Below are 24,913 nucleotides of genomic sequence, written 5' to 3' on the forward strand. Positions count from 1 at the left end.
CGAGCTGTGTATTTGGTCCTTTACATATTGAAATTGTCTTCAGTGGGGTCTTAATCCACCTCTTAATACCACTGCTATCATGTTGCAATTATAGAAACTATCAATACTATACAAAAACAGCACACAACTGTGCCATGTGCATCATCTGAAGCAGTTCAGAATAAATACCTAACAACATGACAAAAAGATTTTAAAAAATTTAATTAAAACGTCATACACCAGCGATGGTGATTATTCATTGTATTAATGTGTGCAGATCACTGCAGACGCCTTTTCCTACTCAAACTTGGCTGTAACGAGTTTTGTTCTGACTGATCAGAGGACGGAAAAATGCTGATGAATTTGAAATGTGATTTTTTAAAAACAACAGTCCGATTGCTAATCATAGTTTAAGTTACATGGGCCAGCGCTACTGATTCTTAAATCCCTGGGCAGATCAGACTGACATGGCAACACAAAGAGGCTAACATCTGATTGGACCAAAAAAATAAAATGCCCAAGTCGAAGATGGCTGTAACAAGTTTTGCTCTGACCAACCAATCAGAGGACAGAAAAATGCTGCTGTCAGCTCAATGGACTTGTGAGGATGAATTTGAAATCTGATTGGTTAAAGAAACAGTCTCATTGACCTGGGCAGATTAGAACGGCATGGCAACACGGAGGCTAAAATCTGATTGGACAAATTCAAACATCCACATACATGTACTCGAAAAAGTCCAGCCAAGAGAAATGCTATGAAATGAAGAGAATGGAATACTTGAGGTTGTAAATCTCATCTCTAGTATTCAGGCCAGCCGAGAACTTCTTGCAACGCTGTACGGTCTATAGCTAAATGTTGTTATGAAATATTACAGGGGAGGCCTTTTGTACAAACAAATAATATTTTATGAATCATGAATTATGAATTTTTGTTGTTGTTTTTTATTGTTTTTTTTTTTGGTGATGAGCAGTGTTGTCTTTGTGCCAAACATACTTTTTGGAATTACAGCTAAAAAGGTCAACGTCGGTTACACTGGACCATAACAAAATATCCCAAAAACATGAAACAAGGGGAATAAGTTTTAAGATGATTCATCTTGGTGTCATTTTTTTTTTTTTATAGCAAAAACCTGGCATTTGAACAGGGGTGTGTACACCGCACAAGAGTGAAAAGTGAAAAAAAAGAAGACTTCCACTTCCTTCTAGCAAAAGGCAATCACGCACATACACACACCAACCTTGCCAGCAGGCACCCACTGTGAGCTGCGTATCGATCTTCGAGGCATGGATTGGCCAATCATCAGTCACCAAGTAGGGTTCATAGGTCACTCCATCCACAAAGAGTGTCACAGCGGGGAACTCCACATTGATCACATAATAGTGCCACTCTTTGTCACAGATCTGCAGAAGTGAAGAAGACAGAGGAGTCGGTCACTAGGCAACAAGACGTTCTTTTTTACATGCCTACGACAACAAAAGAAAAAGCAGCCACTGCAATAGGAAAGTTAAAAATACATGGACAATTATGTCTGTTTGATTGGCATTTGTTAGTTTAGGAGTGGAGGATCATGGTTTAAATGCTGCAAAAGCATCCTTGAGAGCTCCCCTTCCTGCAGAAAAGGACTGATCTCAGTTATGGACGGTATGCTCCTGGCTGCTGCTGACGGCTAATGAGCTCTTCATTAAAATCATACAGACCATACGGTCAGTGACAAACAAAACAAAACGGCTGAGATTCCACATAAAATAAGCCTTTCACAAGGTTTTTGATGGCTTATAGATTTGACAGTCACCATCTTAAAAGGCTTCAATGGCTTCTGTCACAAAAGCTTTGCATAGATGTCTGCATCCCAAATTCTGTAAGGACCAGCCGAGCAGAGGAAGGATCATTCAGCTCAGTCAAGTGGCTGGTAATACTGCTATAATTTTGGGGGTATAATTTTTTTTAAACTGACTGCAAAAACCTGCAGGTTTACATGAACTCAGTGGTGGTTCTTCAAGGGAATCTTTGCAATTAAAAACAAAAAAAAACAAATCACTTTTTGTCGTCTTTATTAAGACTCTCAGTCTCTCAGTCGTACATGAGTGAAATGATCTTTGACAAAAATCAGCCCTCTCTGGCTTCATCTTGTATCTCTAATTTGACTCGAGAAACTACCACGCCCAATGAAAACAAAAACAAAACAAAAAAACAATCAGACACAAAAACACGTGTACACTGGTTAAAGTGCCACAGACAGCTGAGAGGATTCAGAACTGATGCGGAATTAGTAACATTTCTACTTGACAGGTAAGTTTATCACCTCTTTCTGATTTTGAATTGATTGTACATTCCAAAAAAATAAAACTTCAAACTGATAACATTTAGTTTCATAGGAACACTCCATTAACAACAAGACTTGCTACCGGCGTAGCAGCCGTGAGTACCGTCTTGTTTACAGTACACAGCTTGATTACATCAGTGACGGCCATTGATGTCAGTAAAAATGCCTGCCATTCTGAGTAACGAGCAATGTAATGCATTACTGTATCCAGGTAAGTAAACAGATAACAGTTACTTAACAGGTTCTTAATCATTTGTGGCTGATGACTGGAAGAAGCAGAAGCCCATATAGCCAATAGGATTTTACCAAATAAGTAGACCGCTTCTTTTCTAACGTATTAAGGAAAATGACTAGTAGGTTATTGTTTATCATCCTATCCACAGTGAAGGTGCTGTAAATATAAAGGTTTGGTTAAGCCAATGCTCTTTTTGTACTGTGGATAAGTAATATTCGTGCCACTTGGCAGCTGCTGAAAGCAACTAAAAAGTTACTTGTAGTCTAACTTTGTTACTTTTGAAATAAAGTAATCAGTAAAGTAGCTTACCTTTAAGGTCAAGTAATCAGGAAAGCAACTAAGTTTATTTTTCACGGAAACTGGCAACACTGGTGAGGGCAGTGGCTTTGGTCAGAGACTCGAGGCGGTTTGTCAAGTGAGGCTAAATTCAAATATTGCAGTTTTAAAACTGCAACCTTCCCTTTAAGTTCATTTCAGAGTCTGTACAGTTTTACTTCTGCTTACAGTAAGTCTAAGAATAAAATCAATTCTACTTACCAGAGTTTTTTTTTTTTTTTCTTTAGCACCACTAACTGTACTTCTACTTAATTACAGCGTGCAAGAACTTTTGGCACCTCTTGAACTGACTAACCTCAGCAAAGAGGACAATCAGTACAAATTCTTTTGCATATTATGTGAGCCTGGGCATCTGCTTTAGGTAGCGCATGTAAAGCTGACACGTACATTCAGAACACATATAAAAACAACCTTTACTTTAACCACTTCAAAGGAGAATCTGCTTTTATTCAAATGCCACAGACAAAAAAATTTACAGTCACTTTGGTAGTTTTCCCCACCTCGCAACTGCTGGGAAGGATTTGGTTGATTTATCTGTACTAAAGAGGACAATATCTTTTGATTTGCCACACAGAAAAGCAGAAGGAACTAATAAGCTTCTCAGTGGGCACACACGCAGATCCACGTACACACACACACACACCTCAAAACACTTCGTGCTTATCCTGGCAATGAAATAAACAAATGGGAAATTGGGAATTCTGGGAGACTTACCATGCTCAGGATAAATGAATACATGCCTTTTGAAAAATTAAATCCATTTTTTTCAGAGAATACAATGATTTGCTGATTTCTATTAAACAATCAATGTGAAATTGTGGCACTCTCATTTTGCACCATGATTTGTAATCATTTGTATTCTTCTACTGTAGCCTATACTGTATAGTGTATTTGTATGTATTTTTACTTTATATTGTTAGCATATTTTACAGTTCTATGTTACATACCATATACGTTGTCACTTATTTTGTATATACTATAATTTGTATCAATATGTTATTGCATACAGTCTCAAAACATTGACTCGTGAGAATGGTGCTGTATAATATAATGTAATTATTGAAAAAGTATTGGGACACCTGGTTATTACACATACAAGTCAGAAAGCAGAATAATTTAAATGGATTCTGGTCTTTTTTGTGAAAGACATGCTAAGCACTGAACAAAGAAAGTGGCATGTCTACTAAGTGCTTTTACAAGATATGAATGTATTTCCTTCTACGAATCCATTGGAAACATTTGAATGTTAAATTACCTGATTGAAGGTGAAAGGAAAGTGAGTGGATATGAAGTGCACTCCGATAAAACCCATGTGGAGAAAGTTAATGTAAAAGTCTCTTTTCCTAATATGTACATACTTACTGACTCTTCTAACATGCACATTGGGTGTTATTTTAAAAGGAGTTTTTGTTTTCACCAGCTCACATTCAGGGTTTGGATATGCACTTGACTAGACGAGTAGAATTAATTGGTTTTTAAAAGCTGTTTGGCTGAGTGCCTGTGGAAATGAGTGCGAAGCAAGCAGTATATATCCTGTCTGATTATTCTTACCTCTGACTCACCAATCAGTACTGTTTAAGATCTCGATAATATTGTTTGATTATTATTATTTTTTTTGTTATCATGGTTAGAATCCCTCAAGGGGAAATTCAACTTACACACCGCTGTAAATTTTCAAGTTGCACACCACACAGAGAACCTAATCACACATGCAGGCCTGCAAGGAGGGTTGCTCAAGGGCACAATAGTCAGGAAGCAGACTAGCATGTCTCCAACAACTTTTTATTTATTTATTTTTTAAATCAGTGGGACTTGAACCATGATCCTCCAAGTCCAAGCAGATGACCTGCTGCTGCTTCACTGTACACTGGTGCCTTTAGACACAGCAAGCAGACTTATGAGTTTTTCGAAATACAAGCCATCTTTCGTATGAGTTTTTTGAGATACAGGCTGTCTTTCGACAATATTTGCTTGACTTACAAGCAAAAATTGGAGATACAAGCGCTGTATGGTGGCAGTGAACTCAACTCACTTCACAACAAGCAGCAGATTCTTTTCAGTATGAGCACTATGTTGTTGTGGTTATTTTCGCCATGTCTTATACTTAAGTACAAAGTGTGAGTACTTTTGTCACCTCTGCCAATTATACATTTTGGTACTCGCAACTTGCAACTTTTATCATGGAAATTGAGAACTAGAACTCACTACTAGTAGAAAATGATAGTATGTTTTTAGATCATCTAAATCTACAGTACTGCCATGTCTCTAATAGAGCTAGAGTAAGAGATAATAGGATGCACTGATAAAAGAAAACGTATTGAGTGTTTTCATTGACATAAACAATATTGCAACACCAAACAAATGGAGAGGTAGGGTATCAGAGGAGTTCCCCTCACCTGGTTACAAAGTTATAATTGTAATTTGAAACAGTTTGTTGAAATAAGTAACCATAAAATCAATATGCTTGAACATTACCATTGGTGTCCCGCAGGCGTCTATCTCAAGACCCAAGCTATTTATTTTATATATTAATATATGGAAAGTGTGGAATAGTTTAAAAATAGTGTTTTTTGCAGATGGCACAAATGTTTTCTGTACAGGGGGGGATTTTTTTAATCAGCCATTTTTGATGGTAAACAATGAACTATTGGTTTGAGGTAAATTATCATTAAACTTTAACAAAACCAAGTTTGTGATATTTGGAAATCGTCAAATTAAGCAAGATGTACGTTTGGAAATTGAAAATGTGGGGATTGAAAGAGTTTCTTGGTGCTTTAATTGATCACATGCTGTGCTAGAAACCTCACACCAAATATTTGTGCTCCAAAGTATACAGAAGTATTGGAATACTGTAGAAAAATATACGTTTCAGATCAGAAGTCACTTAAATTGTTGAATTATGCACTTATCTATCATATATGTCCTACTATGCTGAGGTATGGTGGAACACATAAAACACTTTATAAAAGATTTGCACTTAACAAAAAAGAGCCGAAGGATGGTTCATCATGCTGGGTACCTTGCTCATACAAATGCCCTGTTTTTATAATCTTTAAAATTCTGTGACCTAGTTAAACTAAAAACAAGTCAGCTTTTGTTCCAAGTATGGAATAATTTGTTACCAAGCAACATCCAATTGACGTTCATGGTCAGAGAGGGAACGTACACTCTAAAAAACCCATCATCCATTCAAGTTTTAAAAATATGAGCATCTCTTTGTGGTGTAAAATTGTGGAATGAACTACATGAGAACATAAAAAATGTGCATTGACTTAAAACAATTTAAAACTCATAAAAATGTGCACACTTAAAACAATTAAAAACTATAAACAAACACTTGGTAGGCTATATAGAACTGAACAGTTAATTCTTTCAAGAAATGATTCTCGTTAGTCAGTTTATATTAAGGGTTTTATTTCTATCTGAAATGTAATCTTTTTGAATGTTTGAATTTATGTAGGCGGCACGGTAGCCGACTGGTTATATCTGTTTTATATACGTTCAAACATAATGTATTTCCTGCGATTGGCTGGCAACCATTTCAGGGTGTACCCCGCCTCCTGCCCGATGATAGCTGGGATAGGCTCCAGCATGCCCGCGACACTAGTGAGGAGAAGCGGCTCAGAAAATGGATGGATGGATAATTTATTTGATTCATTTTCTCTTTGTGTGTTTTTTTTTTGACACTATATTATTTTTCAGTGCCCTTGGGTTCTTTGAAAAGCACTCAAAATAAAATGTATTATTGCACAGAATAATAATTGTTGAGCTTGTGTTAATTTCTGCAAAGACATATTCACAAGGAGCTGATACATTTGGCACAGAGGTACAGAGGAAAGGACAGATAAAGTATTGTAACTTCGTTCTCAATCTTTCTCAGCCATCTTTCTCTGTGTGCGTTGTTGCATTAATGGAACCATATATTAACAATCATTTCTTAAATTTAAGCTGATTTGCAATCATTTTTTGAGGGAGCTGGAGTAAAAAGCAGGGGCAACAAGGGACAGGGCGATAAAATACAAGAGTACAATGTTTAAGTATGCTCAGCGAAAACCTCTGTCAAGCTTACAGAATAAAGAGCATGTGGACTGAATGGTCACTAAATGAAGGACAGTGGCAATAAATGCCCCTTATCAGCCACTTAAGAGACTAACACACACTCGCATGCAGACACACACGGACTTACACGCACTCACACACACACACACAAACACACACACAAAAGAAGTACAATTGACCCATAAATTAGGTCAAAAACACATACACAAATACACAAGCTAGGCGCTATTTTCTCAGGTTCTCTTGATACAAAAGCAAATTTAGTAACAGATTGTTGCACAAATGTGCTTTTACAGTATTGTACACATGCAGTGAGAGGAGCCATTACACACTCCACAAACATGGTGGTCATGCTGTGGATTTGCTTCCCTGAAAAAGCAATGTATCAAAACAATTATTTGCCAATAAAGTATTTCAAAACAGTTATGAGGTTAAGGATTGATCATGTTCTGTCATGACATATAAGTAATTTCAAATGTCAGAGGGGTCTTAATGTAATAGTAATAAACAAATCTGTGTAATGTAGTGGTTTGTAACGACATAGAAAGGCACTGCATTATACTGAGAGCTAGTTCTCATATTTAGTTTTGAATTAAGTCTGTATGTGAGTTAACCACAATGTTAGAAACCACTCAGTTTGATGCCTTTGAATATTCTCATTCATCCAGCGCATTGTATTCTCTGGGTTTTGAATCGATGGCAATGGGACAGTTGTCTTTGGAAACATTTCGCCTCTCATCCTGCAGGCTTTGTCAGTTCATGCACCAAGGCCAGATAGGACAGCTCTAGCCTGAGTGTTGGTGTGAAAACCTGAGTGAGAACTGAGTGAGTGTATGATGCAGCGCTTTCCGACCAAGCAATGTAAGAGTCATGCAATGAGTGATATACAGTACAACAGCACTACTTCAACAGTCAGTACTTATTCATTATTACTGCAAGTAGTTTAAAACTTAGCATCGCAAAGATGGCTATATTTCCAGAAGTAACATTTTATTTCATCGTATAAATGGTTATCACATGAGGACGAAGGCAAGAAGAGAAGGCCGGAGATGTCACAGAAAACCTCCAGATGAGCCTCTATGATTAAATGACACATTATGTGTACAAACAGGAGAGGAATAGCCTTTTTAACATTTAAGAGCTACACTGGATATGTGGTGCGGATATCTGTAATTCAGATTTTCCTTGTCAAAAAGAACATTTCAGATATCCGTAACAACATTCGTCATATCCACAATTAGTATTTCAGATATTTATCCCTTTTGCCATTTGTGGATGTGGTTAGTCATTGCTTGTACCTGTGACTGAATTATAGATATCTGTACCTCGAGTATGAGATACCTACAATTTGATTCTGACTAGTCATAATTCCATCTCATTTCAAACAGGAGTTGCACATCTAAAATTCTGCTGCAGATATCTGTAACTCACTAGCAGATATTGGCTGAATTGATACTGTATCTAATGTGTGATGGAAAAAAAGGGACATTATTTGTCCTAGGCAAAATGAGGAAATGATGATCTCTATCTGTCATTTCGACAAGTCCTTATTATGTTACCAGTATCGTGAATGAAAATTCCAACTGTTCAAAATGTAATTATGACAAGTCAGAAAGACATTGATATCTACAATGTTAATTCCGGACAGTAAAACTCAGCTTTTAAATGTTGAATCTGCTTGCCATAAACCTTTGCCCGGCGTGGAGTGCCCACTATATTATGTAATAAGGTGACGCAACTTCACAGACTAACCGTCCAACTCTCGCCATGAAAGTGAAACTGTATAACAAGCTTAATTCATCTATTTTTTTAGTCAATGGTTATGCTGAAGTTTTGGCTAGTTAGCATCTCACGCTAAGAGCTAACGCCATGTGATCATGTGCTATTGCTTATATTCTGACATTTTGACTGTCTATCAAAACTAAGTATTATTTTTCAAAAGCAAAATTTATGGTAGGCTACACCTCTCGTATTGGATTTTATTAGATTATTGTATTAATTACAGTGCAATACTTTTTGTACAATATCCTACTAAATATCCTACTAATTTCTTGTGAGACCGCAATCTAATCTTCACATGCATTCTTTATACACTTCTTTAGTTTTGTTTCCTTTTTAGTCTTTTAGTCTAATTTTTCCAGTAAGCCTATTTTTGTTTTTGTTTTATTAGAAACAGAACAAACAGTCTGCATTTAACTTTTAATATTTACAGCTGTTAAGTGGGCGTCAGGACTGATTAATGGACTCCTATCTGCCCAAGTAGCCTATTTGCACATTCACTAGTCTAACTCAAGCACCTAAACAATACATCCCATCTGCTTAGAAACAACAGGATACTTCTAATCAGCACAGCACAGGCAGTGGAGTCATGGCACAACAAGCACTTTGCAAGCATGTAGATAAAGCATGTAAGTGGAGATGCTTTGCGGGCTAGGGCGAAAAGTTCATTGTCGACCACTCCCAACATTCATTCAAAGTAATTGAACTATACAGCATATATTGTACAGTTATGATAAATTGAGTTAAGTCTGCAACTGCTTTCACTGGAGTTAAATTGGAATGCTTATCTGCGAGTCACAACATGCAATGGCGTCGCACGGTGCTAATTGAGCTTCCAAACAGCTGCAAGCTCAAATAAATGTTACATTCTCTCGGCTTAAATTCTCACACTGTTCAAACAGTGTGTCCCCGCTATGTTGCAGTTCATTGTTTGTGCCCGCGCAAATCACTGATTATTAAGGAATCTTTTTTTTTTTTTTTTTTTTTTTTTTAATTGATTTTCCAGTGGAGGCACGGTGGCCGACTGGTTAGAGCGTCAGCCTCACAGTTCTGAGGACCCGGGTTCAATCCCCGGCCCCGCCTGTGTGGAGTTTGCATGTTCTCCCCGTGCCTGCATGGGTTTTCTCCGGGCGCTCCGGTTTCCTCCCGCATCCCAAAAACATGCATGAATTGGAGACTCTAAATTGCCCGTAGGCATGACTGTGAGTGCGAATGGTTGTTTGTTCCTATGTGCCCTGCGATTGGCTGGCAACCAGTTCAGGGTGTACCCCGCCTCCTGCCCGATGACAGCTGGGATAGGCTCCAGCACGCCCGTGACCCTAGTGAGGAGAAGCGGCTCAGAAAATGGATGGATGGATGATTTTCCAGTATACAAGCAAGTCCAAATTTAGAGTTGGCGACCTCAGTGTTGTACCATGTTTGGCAGCACTGAACTGGAAAAGATGCGGCGGTATTCAAAGCAAGAAGAGGAGGATGCCCTTTCAGTGTAATACAGTGATGTGTTGCTGTTTTCATATTTTTTGTTCCCATAGAGCAGAGGATATATGCCTGTAAGTATTGTTGTTTGCTCTCTTTGTAAGTTTTTCTGCTCCCTCTATGTTAAAGTAGCAGTTGTCTCAAGGTTAATAATTATGGTAACATCAATGCTAATTTCCGTTAGTTTGTCTATAGTGTTTCACATTATGTTAGCATTAAGCCAGCAGACTTTCATCAGACAAAAAATGGTTTGCTTGAATATGTTGGTATTTCAATACACAGTGCTTAGTTTTACAGTAAACTTCAATTGGGTATATGACAACTAAACAGCTTTAAGCAAGCAAACTGTCTCTTATTTGGAGGAATGTATGAGCGAGAGTGAGAACAGGTGGTAAAGAATACCTTGGGGGTTAAAGCATTTAAAAAATGAAGGAACTGGGGGGGGAAAATGTAAATTATGGACACGGTATAACTATCACATGCACACGAAAGGCTAAATTGTGGCCACAATGTACCAATTTGTAGCCACGAAATTAGTGTAACTTGCAAATAAAATACAAATGTGGGTTTAACATCAATCCCATGAACAACTTGGATGTAAGAAAATGAAGTGTACCTTTGATAGTAATTACAATACTTGATGTCATCTACTGTAACTCTGTGACCGTAAGTAGAGAAGGTGCGCTTGATTTGCTTACCAAACTGTCCAAGAGTGATAATATTCATTTGTATTTTGTGTACATTATACCAACACCACCGTCACAAATTATTATCGCGTGCACATGTCATGCCTAAAGTACTTTGTGGCCACAAATTAGTATTTCGTAGCCACACATGATCATTTTGTGCTTAAGTTATATCTGTCTTGTGGCCACAATCAATGTTATTTCTTCCCATGTCATGCCTGGACCTCTGTTTACCACACTTCTGCGGGGATGGGTTATTTTCCATCTTCTGTTGAAGGAGCTGTCATTTTCAAACATTCCTCATCACGCACACTAGCTTGGCCAACTTTATAAACTTTAAGGATAAAAAGACAATTGTTTCCCCCGCCCCCCCCATTTTTAGTTTTTCTAATTATTCCTGTAGTGACTCTGACCCAGTTGCCAAAACTTCCCCCACAACTTGATAAGCTGCATTCTTCCCTGCGGCCCTGCTGTTCGAGACAACCACTAGAAGAAACCTACTGGACCCTAAATTAATTAACAGGTCCCCTCGAAATCTTGGTTTACAGTCACCAAATAGTCCTTTTTTTTTGTTTGAACTGATAGCAGCCAAAGGGTGGGATCCTCTCTCCGGAAAACCAAGCTGGGACAGATCAATGGAATGCAAATACAGCGATTAACTATTTGCTTAATATCCAAACATGCGTGCAAAGCGCCACCCACTGGCGTTTGACAGTACTGAAACGTGTGAACTTCCATTCAGTTGTTTTTAAGAAGAAGAAGAATCATCTTTTATTGTCATGAACATGCATGCATGCACACGACATTTGTTCTCTGCATTTAACCCATCACAGTGAACACATACACATGTTAGTGGAACACACTGGAGCAGGGGGCAGCTGAAGCGCCCGGGGAGCATTTCGGGGTATCAGTGTCTTGCTCAAGGACACCACAGCCGTGAGTCCAGGGGATGTTGGCGGATGGTCCAGTCGGGGTTTTGAACCTAGGTCCCCCACGGTGGCAGGCGATGATCTTAACCATTGGGCCACGGCTGCCCAATGGTTAAGATCTGAAGGTAAAAATGTCCAACTGAAGGTAAAATGTCCGTTTTGATATTTCACGGACTCAAATGTCTGCCTTGATGTCTGTGTCAGTGTGTCAACTTTACCGGTGGAGCTACAAGACTTTGAGAACTGTTTGTCCCGATTTGAAGCCCAGATAGCATGAAATGTGAACAATAAACAGTTGATTTGCCAAGACTAAAATGTGAAGAATCATTCTATATGCTTGCTCTATGAGTAAAGAGTACAAAGTTTGTAGTATTTTACATTGATATGATTTTTACACCACTTTTATGGCAAAGTTTGTAGACTAAATTCGAGTCGATGGACGTGGTCTTGTTTGGTCCTGCGTCCTCTTAGACACGTCCCCTGGGTATTTAACCTCTGGCTCCCGCCTCATCCCTTTCTTTCGTGTCTAGCCCTTTTTCGTGTCTGGCTCTCTTGTTTTTCCTCGCCGTGGCTCGGCCGTGCCGCTGCCCCTTCCCCCTCCCCTTCCTTTTGTTCGGGCATGTGGCTCAGTAACCTTGGGGATAGAGATCCGGCTCCCTAGCCTCCGTGGATCACTGCCGCTAAGCCTCCAGAACAGTTGCTGCTGAGCTACCTGATACGCTCCCACCCAAACGTGAGTTAACTTGCTGGCGGATCCAGGAAACAGGTGGGGAGAGTGACGGTCATATTCTCCCAACGAGGCGTGACGAACAACAATTTTCCTTCTCCCGCCTCTTTTGTTTTTGTTTTACTTTTCTGCATCTTTTTCTTCTTCAACCAATCTTGTCTTCGTATTTCCCGAGACAACTGAGAAAGACCATCCCACTGAACAGCTGATCCACGGTCGTGAGTAGACACTGGAATCGTTGCCAAAATGTACAAGATTAGTACCAACTAATTTTGGGGAAATTACTGGCGTCACACAAAATCCCAACTTTGCTCTCTCTCGCTCTGACTCAACGCGTGAAACGCTCACATTCACATTCACATTTTTAGCCCAGCAGCACACGATGTTCTCTTTCCCTTTTTACGCAGCTGTTTTTTTCTTCTTTCACCAGTATTAGTGTTATTTTCTTCCTGTAGATAGCCTCTTTGTGTTTCCCTATAGATCCCTCATAGATTTCATTAAATATTCTATAAAATTCCACTCTTTGTTGTGTTTTGTGTGTGTTTTGAGTTTAAGTAAGCCTCTGTCATCTAGAACTCGTATTTCATAAAATATAGCAACTTTTAAATTATGAGCCTGATAAAACCTTTTCCGAAATTTTATACATATAAAAAAAAGAGACGTGGTGCCCTTTCGAGACAAAATTAGTTTGATTCTGACGTTAAACGTCTATTGGACTAAACCGGAAGTGAACGCAGGCGTTCACCTTCGACAAATGTATTTCTTAAATTAATTATGTTTTATCCAATGTCAATATACGCTACTTTCCCCTCAAGCTAATAGGACTAAAGAGTGAATCTGGATTTGTATTTGGCCATGTGCCTGACTGAGTTATCCATTGCCACGTTTCAAGAGAAACAAAGTTTGTACTGGATGTGTTGTGTAAAGGTTTCCATCAGAAGCAACATTCCTTCAGTCTGTTTGATCCCTCTGGCAAATAGAGGCCTCTTTCCTTCGCTCTGCCAACTTTCTTTCATGGCTCTCTGCCTCTCCTCTCTGGGGTGACAACTGAAAAATCAATACAGCTAAATGGAGTTGCAGGGGAAGCCATTGAGTGTCCTTCCTAAGTGCAAGAGGAATGAGGACAGTCAGAGGCAGCTCTGACATACGGGAGTCACCTCCTCCCTCACTTCCTTTCCATGCCAACATTCTTCACAAATCCCACTGACCTTGTCCTTGTAACACACACGGCCGCACTCTAGCTCTCTACTGTACTACTCATCTCTCCATTGGGGAGGTTTAGGGCTACCAAGCAACACTGCCTCAATGAGATGTAGTTCATTCATTTGATAACCATGAACTAAATACCCGTGAAATATTTATTATCCTGAAATTAGTATTGTTTTTGTTGAGTATGATGTACAGTAAAACCGGTCGAGTCCCACCCGCAATACGTAAAAATTCACGATATAGAAAGACCATATTTTTGGGGGGGACATTTTACCCCTCCCATGCACTTTAGACTCACTTAAACTTAATACAAAACAATTTTCAAATGCATGTGAACAGATTTGAACACAAAAATAAGCATAAAAGTCTAGAAAATACTGTGCCTATTAGAGGCGCACACACCAGAAGGAGCAGCACAATGTCCATTGAATTGAAGGAAAATAATGTGGCAAAAACAGTTTAATTTCTTTACATTCTATTGAATTATGCCATTACTGTATGTGTCTATAAAGTATAGTATTATAGAAGGCTATTTTTGTTGTTAAAAACATTACAAAATATATTTTATTCTTTAGTGGGAGGCTAGAATGGATTAATAGCATTTCCATTCATTTCAATGGGGAAATATGATTTGAGTTACGAGCGTGGCATGGAATGAATCAAACCCGTATTCACAAGGCACGGTACAGTGCATAGTACAGCAGATAATGGACGGATAACGGGTGCCAAACCAGGGAAAAGCGGGGGCGAGAACAATGAATATAAACCACAATATAGTGGTAACACTAATGCAATTCTCCTCCCATTGCAACTACAAAAATATGTTAAATGAATACCTCTCTGAGAGGTAATCAAATTTAATCAAAAACTGAGCAACCGATTGGAAACAAGTCTATTGGAAATTCAATCAAATTAAATAATGAATAATATTAATACATTTTAAATGGTCCTGCGACCCTTGTGAGGATAAGCGGCTCAGGTAATGGATGGGATGGATTTTAAATGGACCTTATTCCTTTTAGGACCGCCATTATTTGTCTGGCCTTGGGCTAAATACTTATGGAGACATACTACCTTGCATAATTAGCAGATACTGTAACCTCAAAGTTTTTAAAGGACTGATAAATGACTTAAGGCAGTTACCAAATGTTTAATGAGTTAAGGCCATTATCTGCACCATAAGCAGGCCCATAATAATCAGTAAGCCTCATTAATAACCAGACCTGCTTTATATGTGATATTTTTGGTTTATACTTGTTTTATATTGTGCATAATGGGATGAACATCATTTTCTGTGATCACTTTTTCTGAATAAAGCACAGCATGTGAATGGATTTGGTTTTGTTTCACTGGCTGACAGAGGTGGGACCAAGTCATTGTTTTGCAAGTCACAAGTCTCGAGTCTTTGCCCTCAAGTCAAGTCCCAAGTCGAGACAGGCAAGTCCCGAGTTCAGTCCTACACTTTGAGTTTCAAGTCCTTTCGAGTCATTTTACCAACAAAGTAAAATTATATTTGAATATATGTGCAGCGTATATGGGTTAAATAAAAATGTGATTAATTTAAGAGAAAAGAATGAGCTGGAAGCGACGCCTGTGTTACTTCCGGTTTAGCATAATTTTAAATTACAGTGTTATAAATCAAGATATTTTATCTAGAAAGGGGCACCACTTTACTTTGTATCTGGATACAATTTAGGGAAAGTGACGAGAAACCTTTTTATCAGTCTCGTAATCTGAAGATCGCTACACTTTCTGAATTTTTCATAAGAGCTCTACAGGCCCAGAGGTTTCTTTCCTCGAACCCAAACACACAACAATGCAGGTAGTGAATTTTATGGAAAATGTAAGCAATACAGAAAAACACAAAATGAACAAAGTACAGACGAACAATGGCAAAGGAAACAGACTTGCGATGTGAAATTGGTAGAATGAGCGTGTAGTGGCAATGCATGTAGCTGGGGATTCCTGTTCTCGTTAATTTAAAACCCGAATATCCACTAATCTGTACTTTTAGTAGACCGCAAGTTTGACTTACGTGTGTTGACCAATTCAGGCAGGCAGGAAAAGGAAGCAAAGAGAAAAAGACGCACTTCAAGTGCAGGTTGGTCGGCGCGCTGGAAGTGGCATTGCTTGCCACGCGGTCAGGGAAAGCTCGCATCGCCATGTCCGTAAACGGCTCCACACCCAAAAGGGTAGCTTTGGGGAGCTAGCAGGTGCTTCCTGCGGTCCACGCTTGGCAGCGCGGCAGGGAAGTTCGGCATCTCCCAGTCTCCGCCACCTCGTGCTGAGAGGTTGGGCCAGGTCTTTGGCAAGTGGAACAACGAGAGAGAGTGAGAGAGCGAGCGAGAGAGAAAGAGAAAGGAGCTTCGGCCTTTTAATCCGCTTCAGAGAGCGAGGCCAGCCCCTTTTGACCAATTGGAAGGCAGACCGCGCCTCTAGAAATGCATTTCATCTTAGTATGATTTGTGGTTTAAAACCAGTGGAATAAAATATTAATAATTAGATTTAAGATAAGCGGCACGGTGGACAACTGGTTAGAGCGTCAGCCTCACAGTTCAGAGGACCCGGGTTCAATCCCCGGTCCCGCCTGTGTGGAGTTTGCATGTTCTCAGAAATTTGACAAGTGACTCATACTGAGTCACATACTGAGTACAGAACAAATAGCGGTATATGACTGCGTGGGTTTTCTCCGGGCACTCCATTTTCCTCCCACATCCCAAAAACATGCATTAATTGGAGACTCTAAATTGCCCGTAGGCGAGAATGTGAGTGCGAATGGTTGTTTGTTTGTATGTGCCCTGCGATTGGCTGGCAACCAGTTCAGGGTGTACCCCGCCTCCTGCCCCATGATAGCTGGGATAGGCTCCAGCACGCCCGCGACCCTAGTGTGGAGAAGCGGCTCTGAAAATGGATGGATGGATGGATTTAAGATAACAAGACCATTTTCCCGCTTTGCATTGTCCCATGCCCATCCTCTTTAATCCCTGTAACGAATGTTTAAATTGTATGTGTGTGTTGAGAACACTGTAATATTTGCAATGTGGCATTTGTGTGGCATGGAGTCAAACATTTCATCTGGTTCAGTTGACAACAGATTCGACATCAGACATTCAAGTTTGCAGAAATACAGTCACAAGTGGCATTCATGTGAAGTTCTTAAAATATTAGATCCCAGTCAAGTCCGGTAAAGACTGTGGTTAATGAACCCGCGTCTGCAGTGACGTTGCCTGTGGGTGTCGCGAGCACCCCGTCCATTGTCCCGGCTTGACTGGCCAAGTGTTGCACTGGCGCAGCAGCGCAGCAGGGAGGAGACGCCGTTTTTGGTGAGGCTCTTTGGGCTGGCTGGTGGTGGAAGTTAATTAATTTAGCGTTCTGGTCCAAAACTAGGTATCTTTTGTCTCCGCTTTGATGCTCCGGGTGCTGGTAATTCACTTAGCGTCACCATACAAAAGCAGATGTCTGTGTCTCACTTTGATGATCCTGGCTTGTAATTCACTTAGCGTTTGTATGCGAAGTTGAATCTCGCCACTCCGTGGTCGTCTACCTCGGCGGGTGGAGCGGCGATAGCCCGAAACTGGGGTGCTGGGTGTCATCTTTTAGTGGCGTGTCCGCGACATATACAATATTTATAACAGTCCGGATGGTTCATTTCCTTTTTGGCCCGGAGGAAACGACGTCCACAATTTCCAAAAATAATTTGAAATGTGGACTCGTCGGACCACAGAACACTTTTGCACTTTGCATCAGTCCACCTTAGATGACTACCGGAGACAAATTCCTTGTGTGTTTTTTTGGCATACTTGGCAAATAAAGATGATTCTGATTTGATTCTGATGAGCTCGGGCCCAGAGAAGCCGGCGGCGTTTGCTTTGCATAGTAGACTTTCAAGTTGCACTTACGGATGTAGTGCCGAACTGTATTTACTGGCATTGGTTTTCTGAAGTGTTCCTGAGCCCATGTGGTGATATCCTTTACACATTGATGTCGGTTTTTGATGCAGTGCTGCCTGAGGGATCGAAGGTCACGGGCATTCAATGTTGGTTTTCGGCCTTGCCGCTTACATGCAGTGATTTGTCCAGATTCTCTGAACTTTTTGATGATATTATGGACCGTAGATGATGAAATCCCTAAATTCCTTGCAATTGTACGTTGAGGAACATTGTCCTTAAACTGTTCGACTATTTTCTCACGCACTTGTTCACAAAGAGGTCAACCTCGCCCCATCTTTGCTTGTGAATGACTGAGCAATTCAGGGAAGCTCCATTTATACCGAATTAGCCTGTTTACCTGTGGGATGTTCCAAACAGGTGTTTGATGAGCATTCTGCAACTTCCTCAGCCTTTTTTGCCACCTGTCCCAGCTTTTTTGGAACATGTTGCAGCCATAAAATTCTAAGTTAATGATTATTTGCTAAAAACAATAAAGTTGATCAGTTTGAACATTAAATATTTTGTCTTTGTAGTGTATTCAATTAAATATAGGTTGAACATGATTTGCAATTCATTGTATTCTGTTTTTATTTATGTTTAACACAATGTCCCAACTTCATTGGAATTGGGGTTGTAATACAATATGATGTATTCCCTTGTAGCCCTGATCGACCTTGAACACGCATGTCTGTCAAATCAACATAAAGTGTATGTGTAAATGTCTGGTTGTTAAATGAGTTTTGTTGCACTGAAATGCAAACAATAATAATAAGAAAACAATAATAAATATTAAGAAAACAACACTCAAACAAGTTTTGACATAAAAGTATAATTTAATTGCAAATCAGTATCACAGCGATAATATTAAACAATACCAATTGTAGTAGACAGAAAAATGTATCTATGTAATGAATAATGTATGTGGAAATATATGTTATTTAAAATTTCTTATTAATCTTTTCAAATAAATCTCCCCCCTTAAACTCCCTGCTGCTGCCGCTTCAGCTTGCCTTGCACTGGCGAATGTAACTCGCATGTCGGTCTCCTGTCCTCTCATGACTTTATCTGTAGTCTTTTTATGATTATGGAGACACCATCCGACCCACGCCCCGTCTGTGTGCTTGTTTCTATGTGCTTGACTGACTCATCGTACTAGTTCGCAGTGAACTTCTGCATGAATCACTGCGTACGTACCAGTACATCGCTTCTTAGCGGATCGCGAACGAAGAAGTTCAACAAACAAATCACTCTTGGCTAACGGATCGCGAACGACGAAGTTCAAGGCATGAATCACTCGTGGCTAACAGTACATCCAATTCACTTTTTAGTTCATCGGTACATTCAGTTCAGTAGCACATTCAGCTCGTCCCCCCGCCGCCTGCCCAGTGCTGCCTGATGCTGGCTACTCATTGGTCATTCACTTAAGTGAGTGAGAATGTTGGCGAATCAAAAATGACATGTCAGTATCTTTAGTGCATCCCCCCCCCCTCGCCTGCACGCTGGCTGCTCATTGGTCATTCAACGAAGACTCAGAAGTGAGTGATAGAACACTACAGCAGTTCCGTTTCCGCTCCCAGCCAACTCGCTCAGGGGGCGGCCAAGCTCAAAGAATGAATCATTTCATATTGATTCAGTTCAGTACGTCTACTAAAAAGATTCTTTCTTTTGAACGAAATGTTCACGAACGAAACAACACTATTGTTTAGCTGTCACATTTACTGTTGCTTTATGTTGCACTGTTTTTTTTTTTTTTTTTTTTAATGAAATCATTACATTAGGTAATGTGTGAAAGAATGACCTCTTGGTCACTTCCTTAACCAGAGCGTACAGCGCATTCTTGTTCATGTCCAAGTTGGGTTGCAAGTCTTTTAAAATATTGTCAAGTCTAAAGTCATCAAATTCAAGACTCGAGTCCAAGTCATGTGACCCGAGTCCACACCTCTGGTGGCTGATGCCAGAATTTGTTGTATAAATATACATCTTATTAGTTAAATGGGACAAAATGTTGCTTTTCACTAAAGACTGTACTTTACTTCACCAAGAAAAAGAGTGGTCTGCAGCTATTTTGATTTTAAAGAAACTGTGTTAACTTTTCTTTGACCTTACCTGTGTTGCTTCAGGCCACACATAATTTTTTTAAGACATGAGCTCAAATCCAAAAAGCAGTGCTTGACTTACCATTTTGCTCTGAGACTCGACAGTAACGCGAGCTGTACAAGATCTCTCACTCTATTGCCACCTCACGTTTCGAGCGTCTGGAAACGTGGAATGGAATGCCTCCTTCCCTAAATATTTTGTTTCACATAACTTGTTCGCGTACTTGCACAAAAGTGTGCACTTCCGAGGTTCCACTTTTTTTTGTTCCTCCAGCATAATAATTGATCCATCCATCCATTTTCTGTACCGCTTATCCTCACTAGGGTCGCGGGAGTGCTGGAGCCTATCCCAGCTATCTTCAGGCGAGAAGCCGGGTACACCCTGAACTGGTCGCCAGCCAATCGCAGGGCACATATAAATAAACAACTATTCACACTCACATTCATACCTACGGGCAATTTAGAGTCTTCAATGAACCTACCGTGCATGTTTTTGGGATGTGGGAGGAAACCGGAGTGCCCGGAGAAAACCCACGCAGGCACGTGGAGAACATGCAAACTCCACACAGGCGGGGGCGGGATTTGAACCCTGGTCCTCAGTACTGTGAGGCAGATGTGCCAACCAGTCGTAAACCGTGCCACCAGCATAATAATTGATTATTGAAATTCATAATTGGATTCAGGAATATATACATTTGCATCGTGATGCATCTAAGAATACACTTTTCCCCCTTCGCTAAAGCAAGGGAACAGCCAGTTATCGAGCACTTTCTTGAAACAACTGAGGTAAGACTGGCTTGCTCTATTTCTTTGTCTGTTCACTATAATGTCATTAGAGATAAGTTGTAGCTGAGGTATCATAAGAAAAACCTGCACCATATTTATTATGAGTGCTGTATAGGCCAAAAATAACATTTACCTCTCACACAAAAAAAACCTCACACTTTTATATTTAAAAAAAACAAACAAAAAAACCTCTCACCCTCACCAAAAATATTAACAACAACAACAAAAAACTTCACACAGTTCAGAAGTTCAATTTTTTTTTTTTGAGAGACCTTTTTTTGTCTATGTGAGAGTCAAAAATTGTGCGTGTGAAGGGGAGCCCAAATGTAAACAGAAGCCATCAAAAAAAATGCTGACTGGTCTGCGTTCCTCAGTCTGTTGCCATCAGGGTTCCGTTTCAACCAACAAAAGTAGGTCTCACACAGAAGAAAAGATTGCTTTTTTTTCCCTTTGTGTTCGAGTTTTTTGTTTTGTTTTAGTCAGAATATTGTGAGAAGTGTTTGGGGTGAGTGAAGTTTTTTGGTGTGTGAAGATGTTTTTTTTGGTGCATGTGTGTTTTTTCTTATTTTCTTTTGGTGAGTGTTTACGTGTGCATGAGCAGTAAATGTTACTTTGGCCGTATAAGGCACATCATAGTCTTCTTGTGATTTCTGCACACAGAAATATACGAGTACAAGCAAGCTTCCTTGTGGTCCATCCTAAATTGAATCTGAGACATGGGATGCATCAGAATTGCACATTTGGCTCAGAGAAATGATGAAAAAAAGCTCTTCCAAAACACAAAAGAAATATAATATAGCCTTGGGGTTCCACATGAGAGAAATCCATGTCGTCTTACCAGTGAGAAAAAAAAAAACTTTCTGTTCTTTGTCAGAAGCACATGTGTACCAGAGATAGCACATGTGGTACTGCAAATAGCACTCATGGGTACAGGAGATAGCATAGTAAGCATTAAAATGGATATGGAGAACTCCTACAAACCTCCAGCGTATGGAAACATGAGCCTGAAATATAATTGCATATGTACAGTAGGGTTCACGGAATGGCACGAATAGACACACATGCCTAAAGCTCACAAACACACACATAAACACACTCCTATTAATCTTTTATAATCAGTTTACTGAGCTCAAATCAAGGTTGTTTACTATGAGAATATGCTACAGTGAAACTCGCTGTATCGCGGTTCACCGTTCAGACACCACTGTAATGCATTTTGAGCTGTCGTTTTGTTTTAAATGGGTTTTTAATGTATACAATTTAGAGTTGCATGCCATTAGTGTACTACCCAGTTGTGGCACAACTTGTCAGGCAGCACTGAGATCGACTGCAAGAGATGCAGTGTAATAAAGAGCAAGAAGAAGAGGACGCCCCTTCAGTGTAATACAGTACTACTTTATGTTTTGTCATGTCTTTCCTACAGAGGAGAGGAGAATATACTGTATGCCGGAGAGTATTGTTGCATGCTCTGTTTGTATGCGTTGCTGCTCCGTTTCTGTTAAAGTAGTGGAAGATTTCTAATTAGCATAACATCTATGCTAATTTCCGTGCATGTTCCTTACAAATGTACAGTATCCGGATGAATAATTGTTACATGAGAGAATTAATTATCAAACACACATTTCCAAACTTATTGTTTTATGTTTACTTTCCATGGTGAGACATTTAGATTTACATACACTGTGCGATATTATTGAGCCTCACTGTCTAATTGTTCAAATCATTTTGACACCTCAAACATTTTTTTGTCATTTTTATAGACCGATAAGCCCTAACTTAAAGGCATTGTACTGAGCTTGGCACTGTTTCAGCACCCACTCCTTTGAAATCATTTCTTATAGGATCTTCACAACACACCGTCTTCCAAGGAACTCAATAGAGTGAAATTGTGTATATCTCCGAGACTAAAATAACTGTGCCGTGACATTTGCCTTTTAGTATCTCAGAGAGGCGGTAAAAAAAAGAGAGAAAGACAGAGGCAGGTAAAGATGAAACATTGCAGCTAATAAAACAACACAGAAGATCAGAGGAAATGAAGTTGACTGAGACTAAACAAACAAACAAAAGGGACCTGAGTGACGAGACGACATATTTACTTTCACCAAAATACTGGAAGAAACCAAATTTACTTTTCACCCCACTGATTCTGAAAGATGCAGCATAGGGAGTCTGTAGACTAATACACCAAGGGAATGGGGCAGGCTGACAAACGACACAGAAATATACATTCAATAGAGTGACGACCTTGAAAGTGGAAAAAATGAAAGTGCAGTGCCATATTGTATCGGTTTCTAGCTCGCGGACGATGACATAAGACAACAGAAGAATATCATTTGTTATCCTGGGGAGGGGACGGTTATGTTTCAAGGTGACTCAACAAATTCCCAAGAAAAGTGAAATAAAGCAATCAACCACAGTTTTTTTGTATTAATTTGTCCATTCCTAAATAAATACATAAAAATGTTTGTCCATTCCCTGATTAGCAGGGCACTTTCTGGTTTACCAAGGATTACTAGTATTTTATAATTAGCGGTAAGAGATTGGATCCTGGGCAGATGTGGCGTTCGTTGCCAACCATTTTAGTGAGGGTGCATCTGAAGTTGGCCTGTACCTGAAATTGTGTCTCGCAACACAAAGCAAAAAAAAAAAAAAGCCTCGTAACTCGTAAGTCGGTTGACTTGTAAGTCAAGGCACCACGGCACAGTGGTGCCTCGACTTACGGGTTTAATTCATTCCTTGACTACGGTTCTAACTCAAAACACTGTATCTCAAATCATCTCACACCACTGAAATGCATGGAAATACCATTATTGGTTTGCTACCGTTTGTGTTCAAATATCTGTTGCTTGAAGGAGGGTGACACTGAAAAAATGCTGCTATTCTTTAGTCTGTTTATGGCATTTTGCACTGTGTGTTAAAATTAAACTAGCAAAGTAGGGCAAAGTGATGAGGTCGAGATGAAATATAATGTGTAATTCTGTGTTTTATGTGGTTATTTATTATTATGATTATTTTTATTGCATAAACTTCAACTGGAGTGGCAATAAACAGCTTGAAGCAGCTTTTATTTGCCAAACTGCTGCTTGTAGTGAAGCGAGTTGAGTTTGCTGCCACCATCTAGCGCTTGTATCTCAAAATTTTGCTCGCAAATCAAAGCAGACAAATCTGCTGAATGACAGCTTGTATTTTGAAAAACTCCTGTCAGGTCACTAATAAGTCAAGGTACCACTGTATTTGTATTTGTGTGTACATTTGTTAGTTACAGGATACATTCTGGTTCATGGAGAATGACGGATTAGATGGCTGGGACGGTGCCATTTTGCATTCAAACCAAAACATGTAATGTCCAAAAACATAGATGGAAAAATAATCCAAATCCATAAGAATACTGAAAAATAACAGTCGAAAAGTGTCCAGGGCTGCTGGCAAAGTTATTTTCTGTGAGTAAACAGTGTTTTCAATGCGGCTTCACTGGGGACTTAGTGAGCAAAGTAGAGCCCTTTTCTTCCCTCTTGACTCCTCCATTGAGGAGGAGAAGAGACTGTGAAGAAATGTGAGCAGGTAAGGGCCTGTGGTAATGGGAATAAACAACCTGTCCCTTTACGACACCAAAAAAATGATAGCTTTTCACCCACTGTGGAAAATCACCCTGAAACTATCCTCACATGCTCATGCTCCTTACCTGCTCTAGCTTCCAGTGGAATTCAGCAGGTCTGAAAGTATCGAGTTGGCTGAAATCTCTTCTAAGCAGGAAGACCAGGCGGCAGTTGTGAATATATAGAGAATAATGGTGGCGGTTCATTTCTGCAAAACCAACAACAAATATGTGGTTACACATGGAGACAATCACCAAAGATATGACTTTTTATTTGTTTGTTTGTTTGTTTATGTCCCATCCGATATTTCCGGCTGTGTGATTTTACACAACGTCTTTGGTAAACCCCACACTCATCATTTAAATTACTTCAGTCACTTCCACCTTGAATACACGCTGTTCAAATATGGATACAGACACACTTTGGAAAAATCATATCACAGTGTCATTCAGTGTCACATATTGAGCGTCAACATTTCTATACAAGGTGGAAAATAAGGCTCATCTCATTTCCACCAGCACTAGGTGATTCAATGTTGTTCTTTGGGTTTACATAAAATGTACACAGTGACAATATTCAAATCAGTGTGAGATGTCTTCTATTATTCTGCCACCTATCTGGAATTGGTTTTTGGTAGCACATTGAGCTGTGGAAGGTGATATAGGTGTCTGTTTCCCCTCACACAACATATTCAAGTTACCGGAACAAAATGAGCTTAAAAATTACCAAGCAAACACATATTATACTGTATTTTCTCTACATTGTAT

The 24,913-nt window shown here is 39.6% G+C and overlaps 1 protein-coding gene across 2 annotated transcripts in view; it reads right to left on the reverse strand.

The window, feature by feature from the left end:
• The window catches only part of clstn2a (calsyntenin 2a), a 171,761-nt gene that overhangs the window by 22,039 nt on the left and 124,809 nt on the right, over positions 1–24,913 (reverse strand). For both annotated transcript variants that reach the window (XM_061797558.1, XM_061797559.1), the window contains 2 exons: positions 24,233–24,354; positions 1,218–1,380 (listed from right to left, as the gene is read on the reverse strand). In XM_061797558.1, coding sequence (XP_061653542.1) covers positions 1,218–1,380; positions 24,233–24,354 — 285 coding nt within the window. The remainder of the gene's footprint in view (positions 1–1,217; positions 1,381–24,232; positions 24,355–24,913) is intronic.

The sequence above is a fragment of the Phyllopteryx taeniolatus genome, chromosome 14, assembly GCF_024500385.1.
Source record: "Phyllopteryx taeniolatus isolate TA_2022b chromosome 14, UOR_Ptae_1.2, whole genome shotgun sequence".
Classification (NCBI taxonomy): domain Eukaryota; kingdom Metazoa; phylum Chordata; class Actinopteri; order Syngnathiformes; family Syngnathidae; genus Phyllopteryx; species Phyllopteryx taeniolatus.